At 32.8% G+C, this 21,762-nt stretch overlaps 3 protein-coding genes and 1 long non-coding RNA gene across 4 annotated transcripts; 2 read left to right on the forward strand and 2 right to left on the reverse strand.

Moving 5' to 3' along the window:
* Positions 1-2,651: 2,651 nt before the first annotated feature.
* LOC140805845 (uncharacterized) lies at positions 2,652-5,681 on the reverse strand. Its single transcript, XM_073162183.1, has 5 exons — positions 5,417-5,681; positions 4,547-5,192; positions 3,499-3,905; positions 3,166-3,264; positions 2,652-3,002 (listed from the first exon to the last, which is right to left on the reverse strand). Exons 1-5 carry the CDS (start codon positions 5,572-5,574, stop codon positions 2,789-2,791), a joined length of 1,524 nt encoding a protein of 507 aa, XP_073018284.1. The 5' UTR covers positions 5,575-5,681; the 3' UTR covers positions 2,652-2,788.
* Positions 5,682-6,185: 504 nt separating this feature from the next.
* Positions 6,186-6,980, reverse strand: LOC140804254 (uncharacterized). Its single transcript, XR_012112143.1, has 3 exons — positions 6,680-6,980; positions 6,384-6,583; positions 6,186-6,287 (listed from the first exon to the last, which is right to left on the reverse strand). It is a non-coding gene; the product is annotated as an uncharacterized lncRNA (long non-coding RNA).
* A 2,038-nt stretch (positions 6,981-9,018) lies between these two features.
* Positions 9,019-15,607, forward strand: LOC140805847 (uncharacterized). Its single transcript, XM_073162185.1, has 9 exons — positions 9,019-9,214; positions 9,358-9,408; positions 10,169-10,190; positions 10,364-10,478; positions 11,097-11,129; positions 11,734-11,859; positions 14,633-14,739; positions 14,833-14,904; positions 15,033-15,607. The coding sequence occupies exons 1-9, from the start codon at positions 9,080-9,082 to the stop codon at positions 15,416-15,418; spliced, it is 1,047 nt and encodes a 348-aa protein (XP_073018286.1). The 5' UTR covers positions 9,019-9,079; the 3' UTR covers positions 15,419-15,607.
* Positions 15,608-18,258: 2,651 nt separating this feature from the next.
* LOC140805848 (uncharacterized) lies at positions 18,259-21,129 on the forward strand. Its single transcript, XM_073162186.1, has 5 exons — positions 18,259-18,936; positions 19,775-19,811; positions 20,029-20,265; positions 20,352-20,399; positions 20,571-21,129. The coding sequence occupies exons 1-5, from the start codon at positions 18,635-18,637 to the stop codon at positions 20,829-20,831; spliced, it is 885 nt and encodes a 294-aa protein (XP_073018287.1). The 5' UTR covers positions 18,259-18,634; the 3' UTR covers positions 20,832-21,129.
* Positions 21,130-21,762: the final 633 nt, after the last annotated feature.

Consider the following 21,762-nt stretch of genomic DNA (forward strand, 5'->3'; position numbering starts at 1 on the left):
GATATCCTTTTTTTTCCTAGAAAAAAACACACACAAACAAAGAAATGAAGATTAGACATGCAGTAAATGAAGATAGAAAAAAAGTTGCAAAAAGAAAATGTGAAATTTAGAATTAAGGTCACTGCAAAATATAAATATTAATATATCCATGTAATACATATTTCCAAGTCTAACAACCTGCTTAATTCAAGAATCAAGATGAACCTGGACTGACATTATTATATAGTATATATTTTCAATCCAAACAAAAAAAAGAGCATTATATTATATCTTACAAACTGCATGGCTCCTAAAATTTTAAATTTTTAAAATGACTATCCAATCTAAATTAGAAGACAAAAGTTATAATTTTTTTAACAAAAATTTCCATAGATTTCCACGGTCCACCCAATCCCAACCATGTCCAGCAGTGAAAGGCCTGGTCCAAATGACTTTCTTGAAAGATGCATGGCACCCTGATGTCAACGCAGACCACCGAACCGAACAGAATTATGTCTCCATTCATTGCAAATCAATTAAATTATATTTCAATATGTACACACACCAAAGCACTTGAATTATGTGCATTGAATTAACGAGGGTGGGCCTCGGGAATTGACGGATTATTCCATCCTACCCCTGCAGGTAGTGTCTGCAGGGGTACGGATAAAGGTCGGAGTTTTTTCTGGTCCAATTTTTTTTTTAAAATTTTTTTTTCCCATTAAGTGGAATCCAACCATTCATATGGGGTATAGGACACTGCTCCCACACCCAGGATCGAACGAACCGGAATTGATAAAGGTCGTTTTTGTCTTCTTTTATTTATCAATACAATCCTATTTATTTATTGGCAAAAACTTATATGAGACGGTCTCACGGGTCTTATTTGTGAGACGGATCTCTTATTTGGAACATCCACGAAAAAGTATTACTTTTTATGCTAAGAGTATTACTTTTTATTGTGAATATGGGTAGGGTTGACCCGTCTCACAGATTAAGATCCGTGAGACGGTCTCACCCACTCTTATTTATTTATTTCCCATCATGGTCCTGATACGTATATAGCATTTCAGCAACTTGTTTGCCTATTAATTTCCTTAATTGGAAAGTGGGCTTCATCCATTTCTTGAAAGCAAGCTTGATCGGAAAGATGGGGAAGAATAATGAAAGAGGTTGACAACATGTTTTGAGTTTGTAATAATGGAGAAATTGAATGTACTTCGACATGCACAAACAAAAATGCATGCATGCATCCGTAGTGGCGAAGAAAAGAAACCATACTTCCATTCACAGAAAGTTCTATTAAATACACAGTAAAAGGAAACACTCCTGGAGTTATTTTCTTCCTCCGGATCACAAGGGCCTACGAGAATCTATCTAAAAAGTGGGGGAAGAAAAGAAAGGGAATTAAGAAAAGAATCTAACCAGTTGTTAAGCTGCTAACCAATTTAATTGAATCCTCACTTTTGCATTCCCTATCCCTAACTGATGAATTACAAATATTAGAATACTGAGAAGAGATGGGAGAAGCTGATATACAGAAACAACCCAATCTTTCCTGATTTTTCGTTTGGGGAATGAAAGGGTCCTCCGTCGAGAACCGGAATGTGAACATTTGTTATTCAAATTATGCACTGCGCATGAACAATTGCGATGATATGGCCTCCGCTCAATATTTATGTCACACAGCGACAAGCTTCCGTCGAAGACACACCAGAACATCATGTCTGCTGATCCGGTGCCCATACTTCTCTCTCTTTACTTTCTACGGAGCGTGCCTTTTGCAGTACTTCATGTTTACTCAGGAGAAAAGGCTTAATTGACTGATGATAATAACTACGGTGATGTAGGAATAACCTAGAGATTGAGAGTGTCCATTTGGCATAGAGAATTTTAATTAGGGAATCACTTAGTTCTGTTTGACAAAGTCCCAACACTTTTTACAAGGGAAAATCTTGATTCCTACTTGTGGGGAAGCATGACGAAAGTCACCTTGTTTTTGTTTCCTTTGTTTGGAAATATGTTTGCTCATAGGATGCTCGATTTTCTACAGAACTAAGGATCTTGTGCTTTACTATGTCTTCACTTGATTCCATCATCAACATTTCTACAATTTTTACTTCGTAGATGTTAATTCCTCTGCTTCCTACATACGTTTTATCAACTGATTTCTAAAAAGAGGTTTTTGTTCTAGAATTCAAATGGAGTCCCCACTGTAATATTCGTTTGTCCTACGTTATCAACAGTCACGAAACCAAACAAGTGATCCGCAATAGTTCTTTTGGTTTCATCCTGATCCCACTAAAACAAATTCTTGTCTCCCCCGTCGTCTACTACTTGTATCAAATAAAATGAGACAATTTGAATTCAACCAAGAATACTGTTTTCAATAATAATAAAACTATCTTTTCTTCAATCCCGTGGTTTTTATTTCCAAGTGCATCATCGCTGATGCTTTCGGGCTATGTGTTAGTTTAGTCTTTTCCCTAGTTTTGACCGCACATACTTGTCAAATTGGTTGTTTACAAAGCTTCACTGTAACAGAAAACTTGGGCCTTGATGTGACTAACTTGCCTTTCATGCGATGCCATGGTTATTACTCGTAGTCCCGTTTTCCTTGAATAAAGATTAATCAAGCCCAAAAAAGGAACACATTTCTGGCTTAAACAGCATAAACAAGAAAACATTTACTTCAAGAAGTTAATGTGGCTTACACCTCTAAACGAACAACATCAATTTCATGCATATAGCCATGGATAAGATAACATATGGACCAACATGGTTAAAGCTCAAAACGGAAAGTATTTTTCTACGACGGAGTCCAAATGTAAACCTGGCCTCCACTTGTAGCCCCGGCAAGCATCCCAACGTTGCACGGATGGGCATCAAAACGGCATGAAATAGCAGAAACCAGTTCACTTTCCAAGGTAGTGACAATTTTTTCACTGGCAACAGAGATGACATCAATTCCTCTCCTCATATTACCAATGAAGACATACGAGTCATCCCAACCCCATATACCTCTGATCCAAATCATAAAAAAGGAAATGAGAATTACTGACGATTTCTTCATATTCAACCCACCAAGATTACAACTTAAAGAAATCAAACTCATGTTGACAATATATAAATCATCCATAAAATTGAAAGTAACCTTCACTTTTGTGACTGAAAGAAACGTCTTACCTAAATGTGGAAATCCATCTTCCTGTTTGGTTATAATGAAAAACCATAGATGTGTCCTTGTAATTTGGACCACTAAATAAGCCAACAGTGTTATCCATGCTGCATAAACAGATGAAAATACACAAAAATTTCAAGAACTTGTTCAAACAGATATGATCAAGGCCACCGAATGAGCACGAAGAAGATTCCAAACAGCAGCTTGAAATTTAAGAGGCGGAACATATTTTGCAGTATACATTCTTATTGATTATGCATTCAACTAAGAACTCGACAAAAAGGACAACGTTTATATTAGTTAGCCTTAATATGTAAGAAAGATAACCCCGTACGAACCTTGTAGTTGCCAGACACTTCCCAGTTGGTGAAAAGTAAGCAGATTGTATAGCTCTTTTATGCTTAATAGTCTGCAGGGGCTTTGGTTCATCTGCACTCAAGAGTCTCAAATCCCAAATGCAAGCAGTGCCATCTGTGGAGCTCGTAGCCATGAGATTACTGTTTTCTAAGTTAAAGTCTATGGTGTTAATCCTATCTTCATGCAAATCACATGAAGACACGGATTTTGCTGCTCTCAAATCCCATATCTTGATTCCTCCTCTGCCTTCACTAAAGTATAAGGACTTGTTGTTGTGTGGATTTAGGGCCATAGAGTATATAGTGTATTCACTGGCATAAACCATATCGAACACCTCTTTCTCAACATCTAATAACCGCACAAACCCATCATAGCAAGAACTGTACAACTGCAAAAGTCACAATAAGGAAATTTCAGTGCTCCAATAATAGTAAACAGATCTAAACGCACGAATATCATATTGAGATGCAAGCAATACTGGCCAACCACCTCACAGAACATGAACGATGTGTGCTGTAATGCAGGGCAAATGTATGTCCTAAACTACATGCTTAACAAGTACAAAAATAAATTTTTTTCCGGTTAGTGCATCCACAAGATAGTTCCTGCGTCAACATTGTTTTACTTCTTGAGGCTTATATACAGAAAGAACGGTGTCTTAAAAAACCATTCCGATGATTAAGAGTTTATTTTACCAATATATCATTTCACATTAATCAGTCTTATCCCAGCTTCTCAGACCAACCACTGCAAGGATGATCTATGTTTCGAACAAGTATCTTACATTGATTTGTTTTAAAAAAAAGTTTAGGATATGAAACAATATTCTATAAAAATCATGACTTGTGGTTGCAACCCCATTATACTTCCTTTACGGAGTCATACTTAAAAGTGAATGAATAAATGAAAACATAGCAGACGATTGTTTAGCCTTGTACCCAATCCTTCAGATTTAGCCAAAAAATATATAAACATAAAAAGAACCAAATATATAGCTATCACATAAAAAGCATCATGAGATGTGCTCACCTTTGATATGGAAAATGGATCTATCACAATACCAGAAATTGGTCCCGAATGTGGGTGGTAAACATAAATCCCCCCACCATCTTCTTCTTTTGCTTCGACATTCCAAAACCCGATATCGCCATACTTGTTCCCTACCACAACCATTTGCATATCAAGAGTTGGGAAAAATCTAAAATTCAAAATTTTCCCAGTCACCACCCTTGCTATATTCTCTTGCTCCAATTTCAGGGCATCTACACGAACTGAACTGTACACCCTTTTCCGCCCCTTTAGCTGCTCAAATGGTTTGCTTCTCCTTAAAGTTTCAATGGAATCACCGGGAAATTCATCACTCTCACGATAAAGGGATTTTTCAGAGCATCTTAAAATGGTTGAAACAAGTGTCATGTCTGAGGATTTATTACTGGTGCATGCATCTCTCATTGCAAGGGGGACTGGTTTATAAAGGGAATTTGTAGATGTGGCGGTAGTTTTCAATTTCGGAATTTTCTTCGTCTGATTGTCGTCATCGTTATCATATTTCAAGCCACCAGCAGTAGATGCGTCAGGAGGCACTCCACGTTTCCTCAAAGACCGTCGTAGCACCACAGGGGTTTCGATTTTTGGTTTCTTTGTCGGACTACTTTTATAAGATTTACACTGAGCTCTGCGATGGCACGGGTTTAATAAATGATAGATTAGTACTAAATAAAATTTAGGTATATTCAAAAGGCACAAAAATACAAAAGAAACAATTTTTCCACGAAGTGGCACAAAGAGCGACGTCTGCAATTCCTCGAACAGGAGATCTACAGTCGTGAACTATAAACCAATCAATCCCAACAACAATGTTACCCATAAAAACACTTATAAAAGGAGGAAATCTGAAACCTTTGGCGTTTGGCGGCGGCGGAGAGTTCGTTCACTCTAGAGTGAATCTTAAGTGCCGCCAACATCTCGCCGTTGCGCTTCATGTTCTCCAGTCGTCTCCGCTCGTATTCCGTCATCTTTTCACGCTCAGCCATTTCGCTTCTCGCTTGTGCTGTCATCGGCGCACGATTTTAGGAGATAACATACGCGGCTGCGCGCGTTAACAGGAATGAAATTGGCGGGAAGAATGTCCGATTACGTGGCAAGTTTACGGCCTTTGCAATAAATGGACCGTGGTTTGCCTAGTTAATTAATTTCTAAAAAATATATATTATATAACAAATAAAGAAAGCCTTCCATTGAAATTCAGTTTTAGTTTATTTGAGAAATTAAATATCTATTTTTACACTTTTAAGTAGCTAAACAATACAATAAAAAATATATATATAAATAAATTAACAATAATATTGTAAGATTACCAATCAAAAATGGTATAAATTTCAAATTTGAATGACACTAAAATTAGTTAATTATTTTAAAAAAAAAGAAAGATTTCGATCTTAAAGGATCACCCTCCAAGAGACGAGCGTCTCCTTGGATAATATCTCCCAACTTGACACTGATCAAATCTCCAGGAGCATGGATGGAGGCTTCTTGCTCGCTCCAATTTTGCATCCCTCAAAACCTGCAAACAAAATGAATCATGCATGCCATTGAACAAAAGTATCAAATAAAGAACTACGTCTAGATGATCAAGGGTACCTTACTTTTAGGCGCGAGATCAGCCATAAGGGCGGCTGCATTGTTTTCTTCAATGAAACTAATCGTGAGTTGATAATAAGAAGAACGATGACATGACACCGACGAAATCTTGCTAATTCGGAGGCTTGCCCTGCATTTACAATAAAGTTAGAATATATACTGAAGATATGGCATGAACTAAAACAAAATAAAAAACAAAAACTCAAACATGATTTAAACATTACACCTCCGTTGGCCATAACGGCAGCACACTCCATAACAGTGAAAGAGGATTCCACGTAAATCCCAAAACTTGAGGATCTTGCTTTCTTTTCTCTCCTCGAGCTTATTGTAGCATAAAATTTGAACCCTTTTCTCTCCTTCCGACGTCAAACCATCTCTAGTACATTTCAGCTGCGTGTAAACTTCCTCAGTGAGCATATTTTCCTGTCATGCATGAAACATAAATCATCCATCACATGGAAAACTCAAGAAAACGCAGTTGCTGGTAGATCACATGCCGGAACCGAAACCGATACTCACAAGGTCAACTTGTTCGTTCTTGATCTCTTCCAAGGAGAAGGCCGAAGCCATGAATGATGTTGGTTCTTCATCAAGAAAGCATGCAAATTCAACAAGAATATGAAGGAAGAAAGACTGGGAACAGAAATCTCCCTCTACCTCCCTCCCTTTTACTTTAAATCAATTACACAAATCCTCTCTCTTTTTATGTTTTCAGGCCTGCATGCAAATCAGTGAACACGCTCTTCAAATGAAAAAAAAGGCGATTTCTTGGAAAATACAGAGGGCCTCTTTTTGTTTATATTCGAAGCCAGAACCAACACGTTTCCCAATTCCCAACCTATTGTTCCACAGTTTTAAGAATATGAGCATATTATTTTCGTAGTCAGCTGTTTAATTTGTACGTTTGACTTTTCCTTAAATATGACACGCTAATCATGGATCACATTAGACCTCTTCAAATGATTCTATTTTTTATTAGTGCGGTTATATTTAGATTTAAACGAATCAAACCGTTCACGAACTACTTGAATCTCGACTCAATAAAAAATTCGTTTGAGATCATTTATTAAGCTCCCAAGCTCGAACTATTCGTAAGCTTAATTAATAATTTTCAAATGAGTCGAATTCGTGCCTATATATATCCTGAACGAGATCAGGATCTAATCATATATATACATCCCTAAGTTACGTCTGCAATCTAATATATATTAACATAGATTAAAAATAAAGAAAAATATTGGACACTATATATATTTATATATATTGATTTGGTTTTAAAAAATATTTGAGTTATATTAATCTATTTACTATCAAATTATGATCGAGATTTTATCCATATTATATTTAAGTTGAGGATATTTTGTAAAAAAAGCGAAACTTGATGTTTTTACATTTTATTGTTAAGAAAATTGATAGCATTATTTTAAAAATAAAAATGGTTTTTAATATAGTTTTTGGCTTTACTGTTCGCATGATCAAACTGAATTAATATTTTGAGATATTTCTTTCTTCTTTTTTTTAAAGAATATAATTCGAGGTTTTTCTTCAGCTTAATTAATTAATTAGTGCATCGACACATGTAATTTATTCGGTTTATATTTAAACAAAGATCAAAATATAATTATAAAAAATAAAAATAGATTAAAATGTGGGTGAATTGTCCTAAAATACCTAAATCCAAATTGACCTTCCTCTACAGTCCCTGTGTCAGAAGTTTTTTGTTCTCAATCCCCATAAGCAAATATTTGTTTGTTTAAAATCCCTAACTACACAAATTGACTAAAATGCCTTTTTCCATTTTTCAAATTAAATTAAACAATTTATATGGAGCACTTCTAGAATAATACTCGAGCTATTGTATTTAGTGCTCAATTAACTAAAGAGTATACTCAAAATAATGGAAAATAAGCTAAAAGTTCTAATAGTTATACCCAATCTTGAGTTATTTGTACTTGGTTTTCTTCACATTTTAAACTCCAAAAAATGAATGTGTGTACATAGTGAACAATACATATGCTCCACCCCTAGAACTAGAGATATTTCTGCCGGACAATTAGTATTTTTATAATAAATTGAGCATATACTAGCATATATGGAGCACTTCTAGAATAATACTCGATCTATTGTATTTAGTGCTCAATTAATTAAAGAGTATACTCAAAATAATGGAAAATGTGTTAAAAGTTCTAATAGTTATACCCAATCTTGAATTATTTGTACTTGGTTTTCTTCACATTTTAAACTCCAAAAAATGAATGTGTGCACATCCAAAGTAGCCCAAGTTATTATAGCCAATAGTTATACTCAATCTTTGATTATTTGTAACTAATTTTTTTTTCCATGTTTTAAATTCTTTATAATCAATGACATTATGTAATTCAAACATGATTCAAGCGACAAAAACCAAAAGCAAATTATACTACAAATTAAACAAAAATCAAAATGTAATATGCAAACAAGTTTTCTTATTTTTTCATTGATCATTGTCATATTTCTTCCCACTTTTATATATTTTACAATTCTTTCGATCGATTTATAAAAAACCAACAACATAAAAAAAAATTAAAGACAGACATTAAAAATGGAGGAAAAAGAAAAAAAATAAATAAAAAAGGAGTTCTCTTGGGTTTACACAAATAAAGAAGGGTATTATAGTATTTTGATAAGCATTAGGAAGTTCAAAAGAATAAATCAATTATGTCAAAGAGTTGGAACACAAGTTTCCTGACATGAGGACTGATGACAAAGTTATAAATAGTTGGGGATTTAAAGTTAATTTACTGTTAAAATGTTATTTTGATATATTAAATAAATAAAGGTGAAAAAAAGACCAAGTATCCATTGAGCTACCGTAGACGTAGTCCGTAAGTTCCACACAACTTTTTTTTAGTTGCTTTGGTTGACTGCAAAACGTTTTTGATGTTCCGTTGTTTGTTGCCGTGGTTACACGCGCCGCCTCACCAAACTTCGATCGCCTTTAACTCTCCGTCTGAATTCAGTTCTAGACACCTACCGATGTCTACCTCCTTCCGTATTGCCGTTGTTGGCGACGTCGTAATATGTCTCCCAATATCTTTACTTACATGTTTCAATGGCGGACGTATAAAATTATTTGTTCGGATGAGTGATTTTGCTGCATACACGAGATTCTCTGAGTATCACTGTTTGATTTTGGAAAATTTTTGCCTTTTTTGAAGCATGATGATTGGAATCTAGAGGAAGATACCAAGGCTTTGCAGGTGTTAAAGGTATCTTTTCGTTCTATTTAATGGTCTGGATATCATTTTTTGATTTTTGTGGCAGCTATCGGCTAGTGTGCCGAATTTTTTTATCGTGTAAAAAGTCAAGAAACATTAGCGGCTATTGTTGAGCGTGCAGTTTTGTTGTCTTTTCAGCGCTTATGATCAAATAAAGTAATGTCTTTTAGCTAAGGAGAATTTCAGATTCTAGGAAGTAACTAAATTGTATTTCAGGCAATGAAGATACTTTAATTGTGCTATGTTTGTCTTTAAAATTTGCCTCATAGGGGGGAACCTTATATCCGTAAGGAAAAATGATAGGCAGATTAAGGGAGTAGTATTGGCCTTTTGAGACATTTAGGATGTTGGCTGTTGCGGTGGAAAGTGAAGAGTAAAGTGTTTAACATATTTGATCTTGCTAAATGGACTCTTAATATATTGACCTGCCATGGTACAAGTTTGCAAGTACATCTAGTATTTGCTTTTGAAAACTGAAATTAGCTACAATTTTATAGAGAAAATGTGTGTTGGAATCTAAAGGGCCTGCAGATGTAGTATGATTTGTGCATATTATGGGGGAATTTTTTCTAATAAAGTCCATCAGATATTTGTAAATGAAATTACACGATTTTTGTATTTAGAACAATTTAATTGAAGAAACATATTATGCTTCCTAAGTGGCGCTTGCGATTTTCTTACATCCTTTATGGTTTGTACCACTGCTTGTTTTTAACGTCTCTTTTGTTTTTGACATTGTTTGAAAATGCAGCCAGACCTAGTGCTATTCACAGGCAGGTGCTCTGTCATAACCATCATTGCTGTATATTTTACCTATTGGCAGGCCAGCTTTCTTATTTTACTACCTGCACTTCTTTAACCTAGATAATTGGTAGAAGATCCTTATCCCCTCTTCCCTCTGTTCTCAGTTTTTGTGTGGTTTTGATGGTACCGGAACTTTGTACAGGTGATTTTGGCAATGAGAATGTTGATATAGTTGGAAGTGTTTCCAAGCTGGAATTTCCAAAAGCAGTTATTTTGGGAAACCATGATGCCTGGAATACTCATACGTTCTCTGCAAGGTGAGTTTTAAGTGATTTAGATTAGTTGTTGAAACGAAAAGGGATTTGAATTTATGGATAACATGCCTACTTTCTCCTGAAATCTATATATTTTCCTTTTCCTTTTGTTTTCTCACGGTTTCATGTTGAAGCTCAACTCCAGCTTTATCCTATCTACTTTGTCCATCTTTATGAGCATAAACCATAGGGTTAAAGACTTATTCAGCATTCGATTCAGATCAATTTGATGTTTTTATTTGATTGTATAAACAGAATTTGGATTAATATATTATTCAGGTTTTCACTCTCTGGTTGTCTGCACATTCTTTTCCTTATTTTGTTTCCCTTTCTCTCATGTACTCATATTGTCCTCCCCTATTCTCCTTCTCCATTCTCTTCTCCTACTTCCACATCAAGGTTCAAAATATGGATTTCCTTCTTCATGCACCTATTGTTTCTTTACTTGGTTTGAACTTACCCTCACCCCACCGTCATGCACTTCATGAATGGAAGAAAGGTTATGGAGTTATATGATTGCCACCCTTTCAATGTTATTTATTGTACTGTAATCTTTCCTTGTAACTGATTGTATCATTATAATAACTCTAAAGCTCTAATAGTCTCAAAATGTTCATGAAGGGAAAAAGATGCTGTTCAACTTGAGCTTGAATGGTAAGTTTTTTGTTTTTTTAATGTACTTGAATGATAAGTTTTGTTTCAGTGAAGGTACGAGTTTACAGTTTTTGCCTTTGTTTCTTATAATGTTTATCTTTGATAGATATAATTAAATATGCACCTAATCAATTTATCTTTTTGTTTCCATGGAATTTTAACAAAACTAGTATGATATATGCTTTCTACAAAGGCAAGAAAGTTCTAGATAACAAGAAACAACATTCCCTCGCGTACAAGAAACAACATTCCTTCATACCTCCTTAACCTATTGTAGACAACTTTTTTGGAAGCATACATTAATATTGTTTATGGTCCAAAGAGAAAAACTTAATATTCTGCTCAAGAACTGTGAATCTGCTATTTAATACTAAATTTCTGATACGCCCATCCTTAGCAAACTTTGCCATTTGATATTGCATATAACTTGCTGAGAGAATTCTTATTTTGTTAGAATTATGTATTATACAGTTATCTTTTTGTCAAAAGATCACTTGGAGAATGGACCCTAATTATTTGTTATCGTGGGATAATGAAATCATATCTTAAATTGTTAGAGTTGATAAATTGTGTATACAAACACTAAGAACTTTTTGATAATCAGTCTCGGCGATGAGCATGTGGCCTATCGACGAATAGATTTTCCAAATTTGAAGACGAGCATTGTTGGTGGACGGCCGTTTTCTTGTGGTGGTGACCATTTGTTTCGGAAAAAACTTCTGATTGCCAGGTTAGCACATATTTTGACTTTTATCTACCATCATAAGATTGCAAACTGCAGACATGTGTATATCTATATCTATTCTATATATCCATAAAAGTGTGTATGATAAACCAACTTTTTGCATTGTGATTTTACGACATTGTCCAAAAACTATGTATTATTTGTATAAATTGCATGGGCATTGGTGAAAAAATATATAAAATTTATGGTCAAATTTGGGATATTGAATTTGTAGAAATCAATGTATTACTTATTCATTTAATTGGTAAATTTATTTTTTTGAACTCATTAAATACATGAGGATTATGGTAGTGTTTTTTATTTTTTAATAGAAAGTTACCACACAAGAAACTTTGAAAATAACGTTACATAAAAATTGAATGGATATTTAATAATAAAAATACATTAGAGAAATAACATTTTCTTGATACATAATTATTAGAAAAAATATTAAAAGAATAGATTTTTGAATAAAAAATATATTTTTCATCAAAAATATTAAAAGGAAAAACGTCTAAAAAATATATATTTATCTATTATGCTTGTACAAGTGTAAAAATAATAACAAAGTTTTTCATTATAAATTTTCTATTATCCTCTTAAATTGTGCATTGTTAGATTAATTGCAAGGAAATTTATAAAATATTTTTTTGGAAATCTAATAACAATGATACATTAAAATGAATATATGTTTGATAATAAAAATACATTTTTATCTATATATATATATATATATATATATATATATATATATATATATATATATATATATAAGTTTGGATCATAAGCCATGTTTTCCAATTTTCAAAAGATATATATATATACCTATAAAAATGTGGATCATATGCCCTGTTTCCAATTATCAAAAAATAAAAATGATCTCCTAATCAATACAAATCCAAAAACTCAATAAGGATATATGTATAAAATTCTATTGTAAGGACAAAAATTAAATATCAAAATTTTATATTTATTCCATCTAATATAAAATTAATTAGTAGTCTAATTATTCAACCTAATATATAATTAATATTCTAACAAATGCTAATGATTAATTTATATCATTTCAAGAATAAAATGTAACTCATATATTAATTTTCTCAAATAATTCATTTTTATACTACATTTAGATGTTTTGTAACATATTTTATGGTTTTTTAACTAAGAATTGAAATTAAAGAGTTTAATAAATTATTTAGGAGAATTTATATCAACAATTATGAATGTTAATATATTAATAATAATATAATATCATAGAATATGAATCTGTTGCAAGAATTTGGAGAGTTCAGCTATAATAAGAAATTTAAAGATTTTAGTAACATTTTTAGAAAAAAATTATATATCAAACAAATTTATAAATTCAATAAACAAAATTTGGCAGTATATGAAACATTTATTAAGAATGCTTAAGATTTAGGTATTAAGGGTCTAAAAATAAATCCGGCCATGGTTTTCAAGAACATTGAAACCAAAATTAGAACTAAAATATTTTCTTGGCTTCAGTTCTAAAATCAAATCTCATAATATATAAATTTAAGACATAATTGTTAAACAATTAGTTTCACCGTCTCACATATTGCATGACTATTTTATTTGATATTTAGAAATGGATCATAGAAGCAATTTTTTAAAAAATTATATCTTAAACAAATTTATAAATTCATTACACAAAATTTGGTAGTACATGATAGTTTGATTTATGATTTTTAATTTCTATATATGTTTTTTAATTATCTATGAAATTTTAAGAAAATAAAAAAATCCACATTCAAGTAAGTGACATAAATATTGTATATAATTTGAATATGATACAACTCTAAAACTTAAACAGCAAATGATTTCAAATGTTCCATACTGCGACCTATTTGATATTAAAAAATAGATCATAGAAAACAAATAATTTGAAATGTCTAATGTACATACATATATAAGCACTAACCACATACAAATACATAAATTATATACTTTTAAAAAAATTATTCATTAACTAATGTATATGAAAATTATTTAATTGTAAAAAAATTATGTATTCATATCTATTTATTTTCAAGTGAGGTAATAACTATTCATATGAAGATTTTATAATGTAATACATATATAATTTTTATTTTAAAAGATAATAAAAATTTTAAAAAATGAAAATCTGAAAGAATTTTTTTTTTATAACAAATGTATATGTTATATGCATGATTATTTATTAAACGGTATAACTAAAAAGTTACTTGCATCTGCTTGTCAAAATCAATCATCAATCAAAAGCCTTAAATATGTAATGCATGAAAAAGATATATTAATAAGCAATTAAATACACATAAGTTATTTTCTTATGTAAAAAATATATATATGACATAATCTTTATAATAAATATAAATTATAATGATCATTTATTAACATTTGTCAAAGTGTTATAGTTTTTACATATGATATTTTAATATTTTTATTTAATTATTTTGAAATCTAACTAACTAATTAACAAATACAAAAAATAGTTTTATTATGAAAGTTTATTTCTTTGGTTATATTCAAATTTTTATGATGCAAATCATACCGGTAGTTTAAAACTTTATTTAATAATTATTATATGAGTTTATTTTATTTTATATTTACCGTATGATCTTATTTAAATGTGTATTTCATTACATATTTTAATTAATATATATATATATATATATATATATATATATGAAGGTGAACATAAAATATCATTTAATTTGAGGATATATGAGGCTGCTTTGGGGAGATTCCAATTATTGTACATATTGCCAAAATTTTCTAGATATGGTGTGCGTGACTTGGCTGACAGTGCAAAAAGGATATATGACGCTGCTTTGAGGACTCCTGTCGATAATTCAGTTATATTTCTTGCTCATAACGGACCTACAGGTGTACAAATTTGCCTAAATAAATGCAGTTTGTTTACTTGGTACATGAATTCAAAGTTTGCATTATATTAATCAGAACTGTAAGTTCATGCAGGCCTAGGCACCGATATGGATGATATTTGTGGCAGGGACTGGATTCCTGGAGGTGGTGACCATGGAGATTCGGGTAAGCTTCTGAATTTTTTAATCCTTGGCTTCTTATTTTCTCAACTTTATATCGCCCAATTAAGATGTTTGATCAAAGTACCGGCTGTTATTCGATTTTAATAAATTTATGTGCAACTTCTGATACAGATTTAGCTCAAGCAATTTCTGAATTAAAAATGAGCACCAAAATATGTATCCCATTGGTAGTGTTTGGTCACATGCATAAAGAGCTGGCATATGGAAATGGTGTCCGAAAAATGTTAGTGGTTGGCGAAGACGACACTATATATCTCAACGGGGCAATTGTTCCAAGGGTTAAACGAATAAGGGACAAAACAGGAAACAATTCAGAGAGCTCTAAATTGGGACAAACCTCAATCCCAATATCAAATGCTCAAGGCACCCTTCGAGCCTTTACAGTCATAGACATAGTTGATGGAAGTTTGATGAAAATTGTCGAAACTTGGGTTTCAGTTATTGGGGACAGAACCGCAATAGAAAAAGAGCAACTTTTATTCAAGCAAAGTGGCTAGAGACATAAATTAGGAGCCTGTAACAGTTTATAGTCTAAACCATTGAACAAAAAAGTCATCTCATCTAGTTCATCATAAAAATTTGGGGTCGCATCTTGAACTCGAATTACAAATAATGCCATGTAGAATTTGAAAGATTTTTTGCAGATTGCTAAAGATCAAAGATGAGTTTGCTTGGCTTATGATTGTTTTTTTGTTTTTTCTGTTCTTTGTGGGATTTTTTTATTCACATGTGAATGTGTTATTGACGGAACCAAATGGATTCCTTACCAGTGGCGAGCTCTCAGAAAGATTTATGTGTGCTTGCTTTATGCATGAGGTTATGGGCTATCTACGTGTGCAGATTGGATTTTAAAATCATTCTTGTTTGATACATGTTGACCTCACCGCACATTATCTGGCCGGACTTCCTACTAATACTTTGCCAGGATCTGTTTCTATATCATTTGCATTTGAGCCGTAGGGTGGGAGTTGACTTGCAGATTGTGCAATAGACTATGATAGAGATTATGTTGTATCAAATCTCACATTTTCAAGAAATGATTTACTTAAATTACTTGTAAAGTCTTTTGCATTCATGATAAACACTTGGTATTCTGGCCCAGGATTCTAGAAAGTTGGAATTGAAATAATTTATGAATTCATGCTTTTAAGAGCTATTCTTAATGCAGCTATTGACCGACCTCCGCTGTTATGAATCTTGGTAGTTTGTTGACTGGAAAATTAGAATTCCTTAGTAATTACCTAATATTCTTCTTTGTCTTCTTCTGCTTTTTTTTTTTTGGCCCAACTTGGAAACAAGTATTCAATTGAACAGGCAGTCTTCAAGTGACCTTACAAGTTTAGATCTGTTGACTCATTTTTAATAGTAGTTATTTGGTGGGAGCCCTCCTTTAAAAAGCTTTATGTTTCAATATTTAGTTCTCTTTATGGCCTACCTTTTGTTGGTAAATATAAATACTCTCAAAGCATTTGATTCTTTGGGCTCTTAGCTTTTGATCCACTCAGTCTTCAGCTTTAAACTCTGTAGCATTTAAAAAAGAAACAATAGCTGTAGCTTGCCCCCCCACATCTTTGTTTGGACCTATAATGAGTTGTGGTCCTTGTGGATATTTTGTTTTATTATTGTGTATTTGTGTTTCTCTTCTTTTTTTTTACTCTCTATTTCTATATATGTATGTTTGGCATTCATTTATATACAGATGGATATGTAACTTAAAAGAAATGAAAAATAAGCAATTGAAGTGGTAGTTGTGGATTGTTTCAATGGCCAAAAGAATTTGTAAAGTTTTAACTATGTCTCCAAACAAGAAGGGCTTATTTAAGCATACCAATGGCCGTAGCTATAATTATCTTCTTACCAAAAACTAATGTGAGGGGACATTGTTGTCAATATAAGCTATGAAACAGTATACATTTTGAGTGTATCTCTAGGTTTTGTTTGGTAAGAAACTGACATACTTTGGCTGTTAGTTATTGATTTTTTTTAGTTATTCTGCATGGATCATCTAGAAAAAAAAGTTCAATGAAGTAAAGTTTCACCGAGATTGATTAGTTTCAAGCCAATAGGCAATATTTGATTGCAAATACAAAATTTTCACATGAAATAAGAGAAGTTTAAACTGAGATTGTTTCGACTCAATAGGCAATAATCAAATACACAGAGAGTACATACAGATGTAATGAATTAAATGTTATTTCAATAATGTATCAATTACTATTTCAAATCTTTTACCCATTTTTCTTGAAAATAATAATAAAAAAAAGTTGTAAAAGGGAAAGGGAAAGGAAAAGGAAGAGGGGGAACAAATAATGCATGAATGAATATTAAGGAATCGTCAAAAAAGATGGCTTAGCCAAATACTGAGGGAATGTCTGACTCTGACAACCCAATCTGCACTTCCTCTCTTAGATCTATGGCAGCCTTTGACCGAATCTTAGCCGTCCATCATTCTCCCGACCTCCACTTTAATCAATTATTCCCTATTTCCCTTTTCTTTAATAATTTCTCCCTTTAATTCGTTTTGATTTTTCTTTTTTGACGATGGTTCATTTTCATTTCATTTCATGTTATCTCTACTCTATTCAAATGGCCATTCAAATTGCAAAAAATAAAATTTTATATTTTATATCAAGACAAAAATTTGTGTGAGACGGTCTCACGGATCTTATTTTATGAAACATATTTATTATTTGAGTCATCCATGAAAAAGTATTACTTTTTATACTAAAAGTATTACTTTTTATTATGAATATCGATAGGATTGACTCGTCTCATAGATAAAGATTCATGAGACCGTCTCACAAGAGACCTACTCTTATATCAATAATTATAAAATTTACAACTTAAATTGTCTATTCTCATAAAACTTTGAATTTATTTATATTTGTGTGAATACTATAAATTTCGACTGGAATATGCTTTAAAACATAAAATATGATATAAACGATCGATTGATAAGAACATCCAGCTACCAAAATCAATACCCCTTGTCTCCTAGAAATTCTAAAATTGGTCCCAAGATCATAAACAAATTCCACAAATATAAACAACCAGGATCAAACATGACTTTTCACATATACATCAATAATGGCTGCCCATAAACCATCACATAAAAATTGTGGAACATGTATGTTGTGAGATGGTTTTACGAATTTTTATTTGTGAGACGGGTCAATCCTACCGATATTCACAATAAAAAGTAATATTCTTAGTATAAAAAGTAATATTTTTTCATGGATGACCTAAATAAGATATCTGTCTCACAAAATACGACCCGTGAGACCGTGTCCCACAATTTTTTGTCAAAATTGTGTACGTGTCTATTTTATTCATCATCGTTTATTACAATTTACAACTCATCCACGAAAAGTAAACACAAAGAAAGAAACATGCAACACACAAAAACACAAACTTCCTTCTCTTTTGTACTTTGATTTCCGATTCCCTGTCTCCCTCCTCCGCTTATATCGGATCTTCCTATATCTCCATTATTTTCATCGTCGATTCACAAAACCAGAAAGCTAGCGCAGAGTTTTTTTTTTTAAAGAAAAGCAAGAAAACCCAAAAAAATAAAGAAAGATTGACATATCTATGCCCAACAAAATTAAAATTCATTTCCCACGATTTTGCATGTCGAAAGAGGTGTATTGATGGTTTAAGTGTTGTGGGTCGTGTTAAAGATTGAATTTTTCGAAAAGGGTCTTCGTAAATTCATGGGAAATGTGACGTCCAGCGTCGCTGCAAAGTTTGCATTTTTTCCGCCAGACCCACCAACGTATGAAATCTACAGAGATGAGGGAAATGGGAAACTATTGATGAGTGGATTGACTGCTGACAAAAATGTTGACGTGCATTTGCTTGAGACAAAGGACTGTAACAAGATTGTGGCCACATATTGGAAACATCCTGCGGGGAGATTCACGATATTGTACTCTCATGGTAACGCTGCTGATTTAGGGCAGATGCAAGAACTATTCATTGAGCTTAGAGCTCACCTTCGCGTCAATATTATGAGGTCTGTCGTTAGATTCTCTGTTTTTCTTGATCTTATGTTGTGAGCACATTTTGTGTATGTCTTTATTTTTCGGTTGTTTCATCTCTTGATGGTTCTATGATTCTGCTTTTTTGTTATGGGCATGGATGGGGCGTTGGTTGTGGAACAACGGTGATTTGAATTTGACAATTAAGTTAATTGGTGGGGTTTCGGCTGGATTTTTGGGGCTTAGGTTCGATATCGAAGAGGGTGTGTTTTCCTATATTTTTTACGGCATAGTTATTAGTAGGCTGCAAGCCAGTCGGCTTGACCCGTTGAACTAGTAGTTTCAGATTTGTCTTTGCTTTACCCTCTCCCCTTGACAATCCGTCTAGCGTGGATAGCATTTCTTCCCCCGAATAGTCTATGTGGCTCCCCAATTCCGTTGTTTCGGATACTAATACATTAGTTTTTGTTAAATGTCCCACATAGGTTGGATTACTAACCTGAGAGTTGTATATATATGGTCTTGGACAATCCTACCCTCTTTAGCTAGCTTTTGGGGTTGAGTTAGGTCCTAAGTTCCAATCTTAACAGTTTTAGTTAGAATATTTGGTCTTTCCACACTCTTATGAGTTACAGATTGAACTGCATACATCTGTATCATTTTGCCCTTTTGCCCCAGTTTTGCCTTTACTAATTTGTGTTTCTGTTTGTGAGTTGTGATCTCAATTAACTGATTTAATGGTTGTTCGTGTCTGATTACAAAATGCATTGATTGACCATTGGATTTTGTATGAAAAAATATTTAGACATGAGGTTATAGATTATCGTGCTTCTCACTATTATTCGCGTTCCGTTTTCTTTTGCTCTATTGCAGCTATGACTATGCAGGATATGGCGCCTCATCTGGGAAGGTGAGAAGCGGTCTTTATTTCTTTTTTGGTTCAAAATGCTTGTTGAGCATGTTGTTTACTGCATTAAAATTGTAATAGGAATCAAAAGTATACAGCAGAAGTGATTGATTCGATCTCCATATCAATATGAATAATAGAATAAAGAAATTGTATAGCAATTCTGGTAGTTACTGCTTTACCTTTTGGTTTATTGAGAAATGATCTTTGCGAGTGACAGCCGTCGGAATTCAACACATACCACGACATTGAAGCTGTATATAATTGTTTGAAGAACGAGTATGGAATCAGGCAAGAAGATGTGATTCTTTATGGCCAATCTGTCGGGAGTGGTCCTACGTTACATCTCGCTTCTCGCTTTCAGAGGCTGAGGGCTGTCGTTCTTCATAGTGCAATTCTTTCAGGCATACGAGTTCTGTACAATGTGAAGGTGACATTCTGGTTCGACATTTTCAAAGTGAGTCTGTCAACTATCTATGAACTATAATTCCCCTTTCGTACTTAACACCGACTCTGATTGTCCTGTCTTCTTATTTTTTCCAGAACATAGACAAAATCCAGAATGTCAACTGTCCGGTTTTAGTCATACACGTAAGATTTCCCAAACCTTGTGTAAAAGAATTACTGCTTGATTCCTCATTTGTAAAACCAAAAACATTTACAAAAGCCAAATCAACAAGTTAGATAATGCGGTTTCAGGACTTCTGCATCTTCTCTTTAGAAGGTAAGGTAAAAAAACTCGTTTCTATGTGTTGTTTCCAGGGTACGAATGATGAGATTGTCGATTGGTCTCACGGTAAGCGACTGTGGGAACTTTCCAGGGAGAAATATGATCCTTTATGGGTCCGAGGTGGTGGACACTGTAATCTTGAAACATTTCCAGAGTATATCAAACACCTACGCAGATTCGTGAACGCGATGGAGAAACATTCTTTCTCGAAACGAAGCAAGGTAGCACTTGCTCCTGCCCCGAGCGTAACAGAATCCAAACACAATAGATGCTTGAGATTCGTCAAAAAATAAATGCTCCATTCTTTATATCTCTCGCTTAGCAACTACCACAGACCTCATTTGGTGTAGTTTTATCAAAAGATTGGACGCACATTACGCGAGTTAGATGCGAGCTTAGTGGATTCACTGGATGTTGAATTAGCAGAATCGATCTGCTTTGGGTAGTTGAAAGTAGAACTGTGGTTCTTGAAGCTTTATCCCAACTGATCTTGATGCTTTAAGACATTTGTTGATGCCTTTGAAAACATCCTTTGACGAAAGAAACGTCGATGTCTTCTCTTTTGTAAATACCGATGATCTTTTGTATCTTGCTTTCTTTGTTATTACTATGTTTTTTATTTAAAACAGAAAAATAATTTTTATTATTAAAATGTTAAAAAAAATTGAATGCGTTATTAATTTTTCATGTATGTTATGGCATGCCTTATAATAGTTTTTGAAAAAAATTATAATGTACTCAATAAAAGGACAAAATAATAATAATAATAATAAATAAACACATTTTTAAAGGATGTCTGAGGGATTAAGTGAGCGTTAAGCTAATGATCATGAGTTCCTTTCTCAAGTCAAGACTTTTTTTGACAATTACACGAAGTACGTGCTATATACGTTGATATTAATTATATATAATATGAATTTATATAGAAAGTTTAAAGTTCAATATCAAAAACTTATATTATTAGCAAACGGTAATATACGAACTCAAAAAAAAATGTTTATCTATCCACATATTTATACATTAGGGAGAGTGACAAAAAAAAAAAGACTATTTAGATGAAGATGAAATGATATAGAATATAAAGATAATACACCATATGTCAATTTAAATTTAATTCGAATTTATAATTTGATCACAATCATCTACTATCATGCTAACGTATCACTAAATGTATATCCAAGAAATAAATAATAAGTACAATAAAAAATTAGATGATATAAAACT

This window comes from Primulina eburnea, chromosome 11 (genome assembly GCF_022965805.1).
Source record: "Primulina eburnea isolate SZY01 chromosome 11, ASM2296580v1, whole genome shotgun sequence".
Taxonomy (NCBI): Eukaryota; Viridiplantae; Streptophyta; class Magnoliopsida; order Lamiales; family Gesneriaceae; genus Primulina; species Primulina eburnea.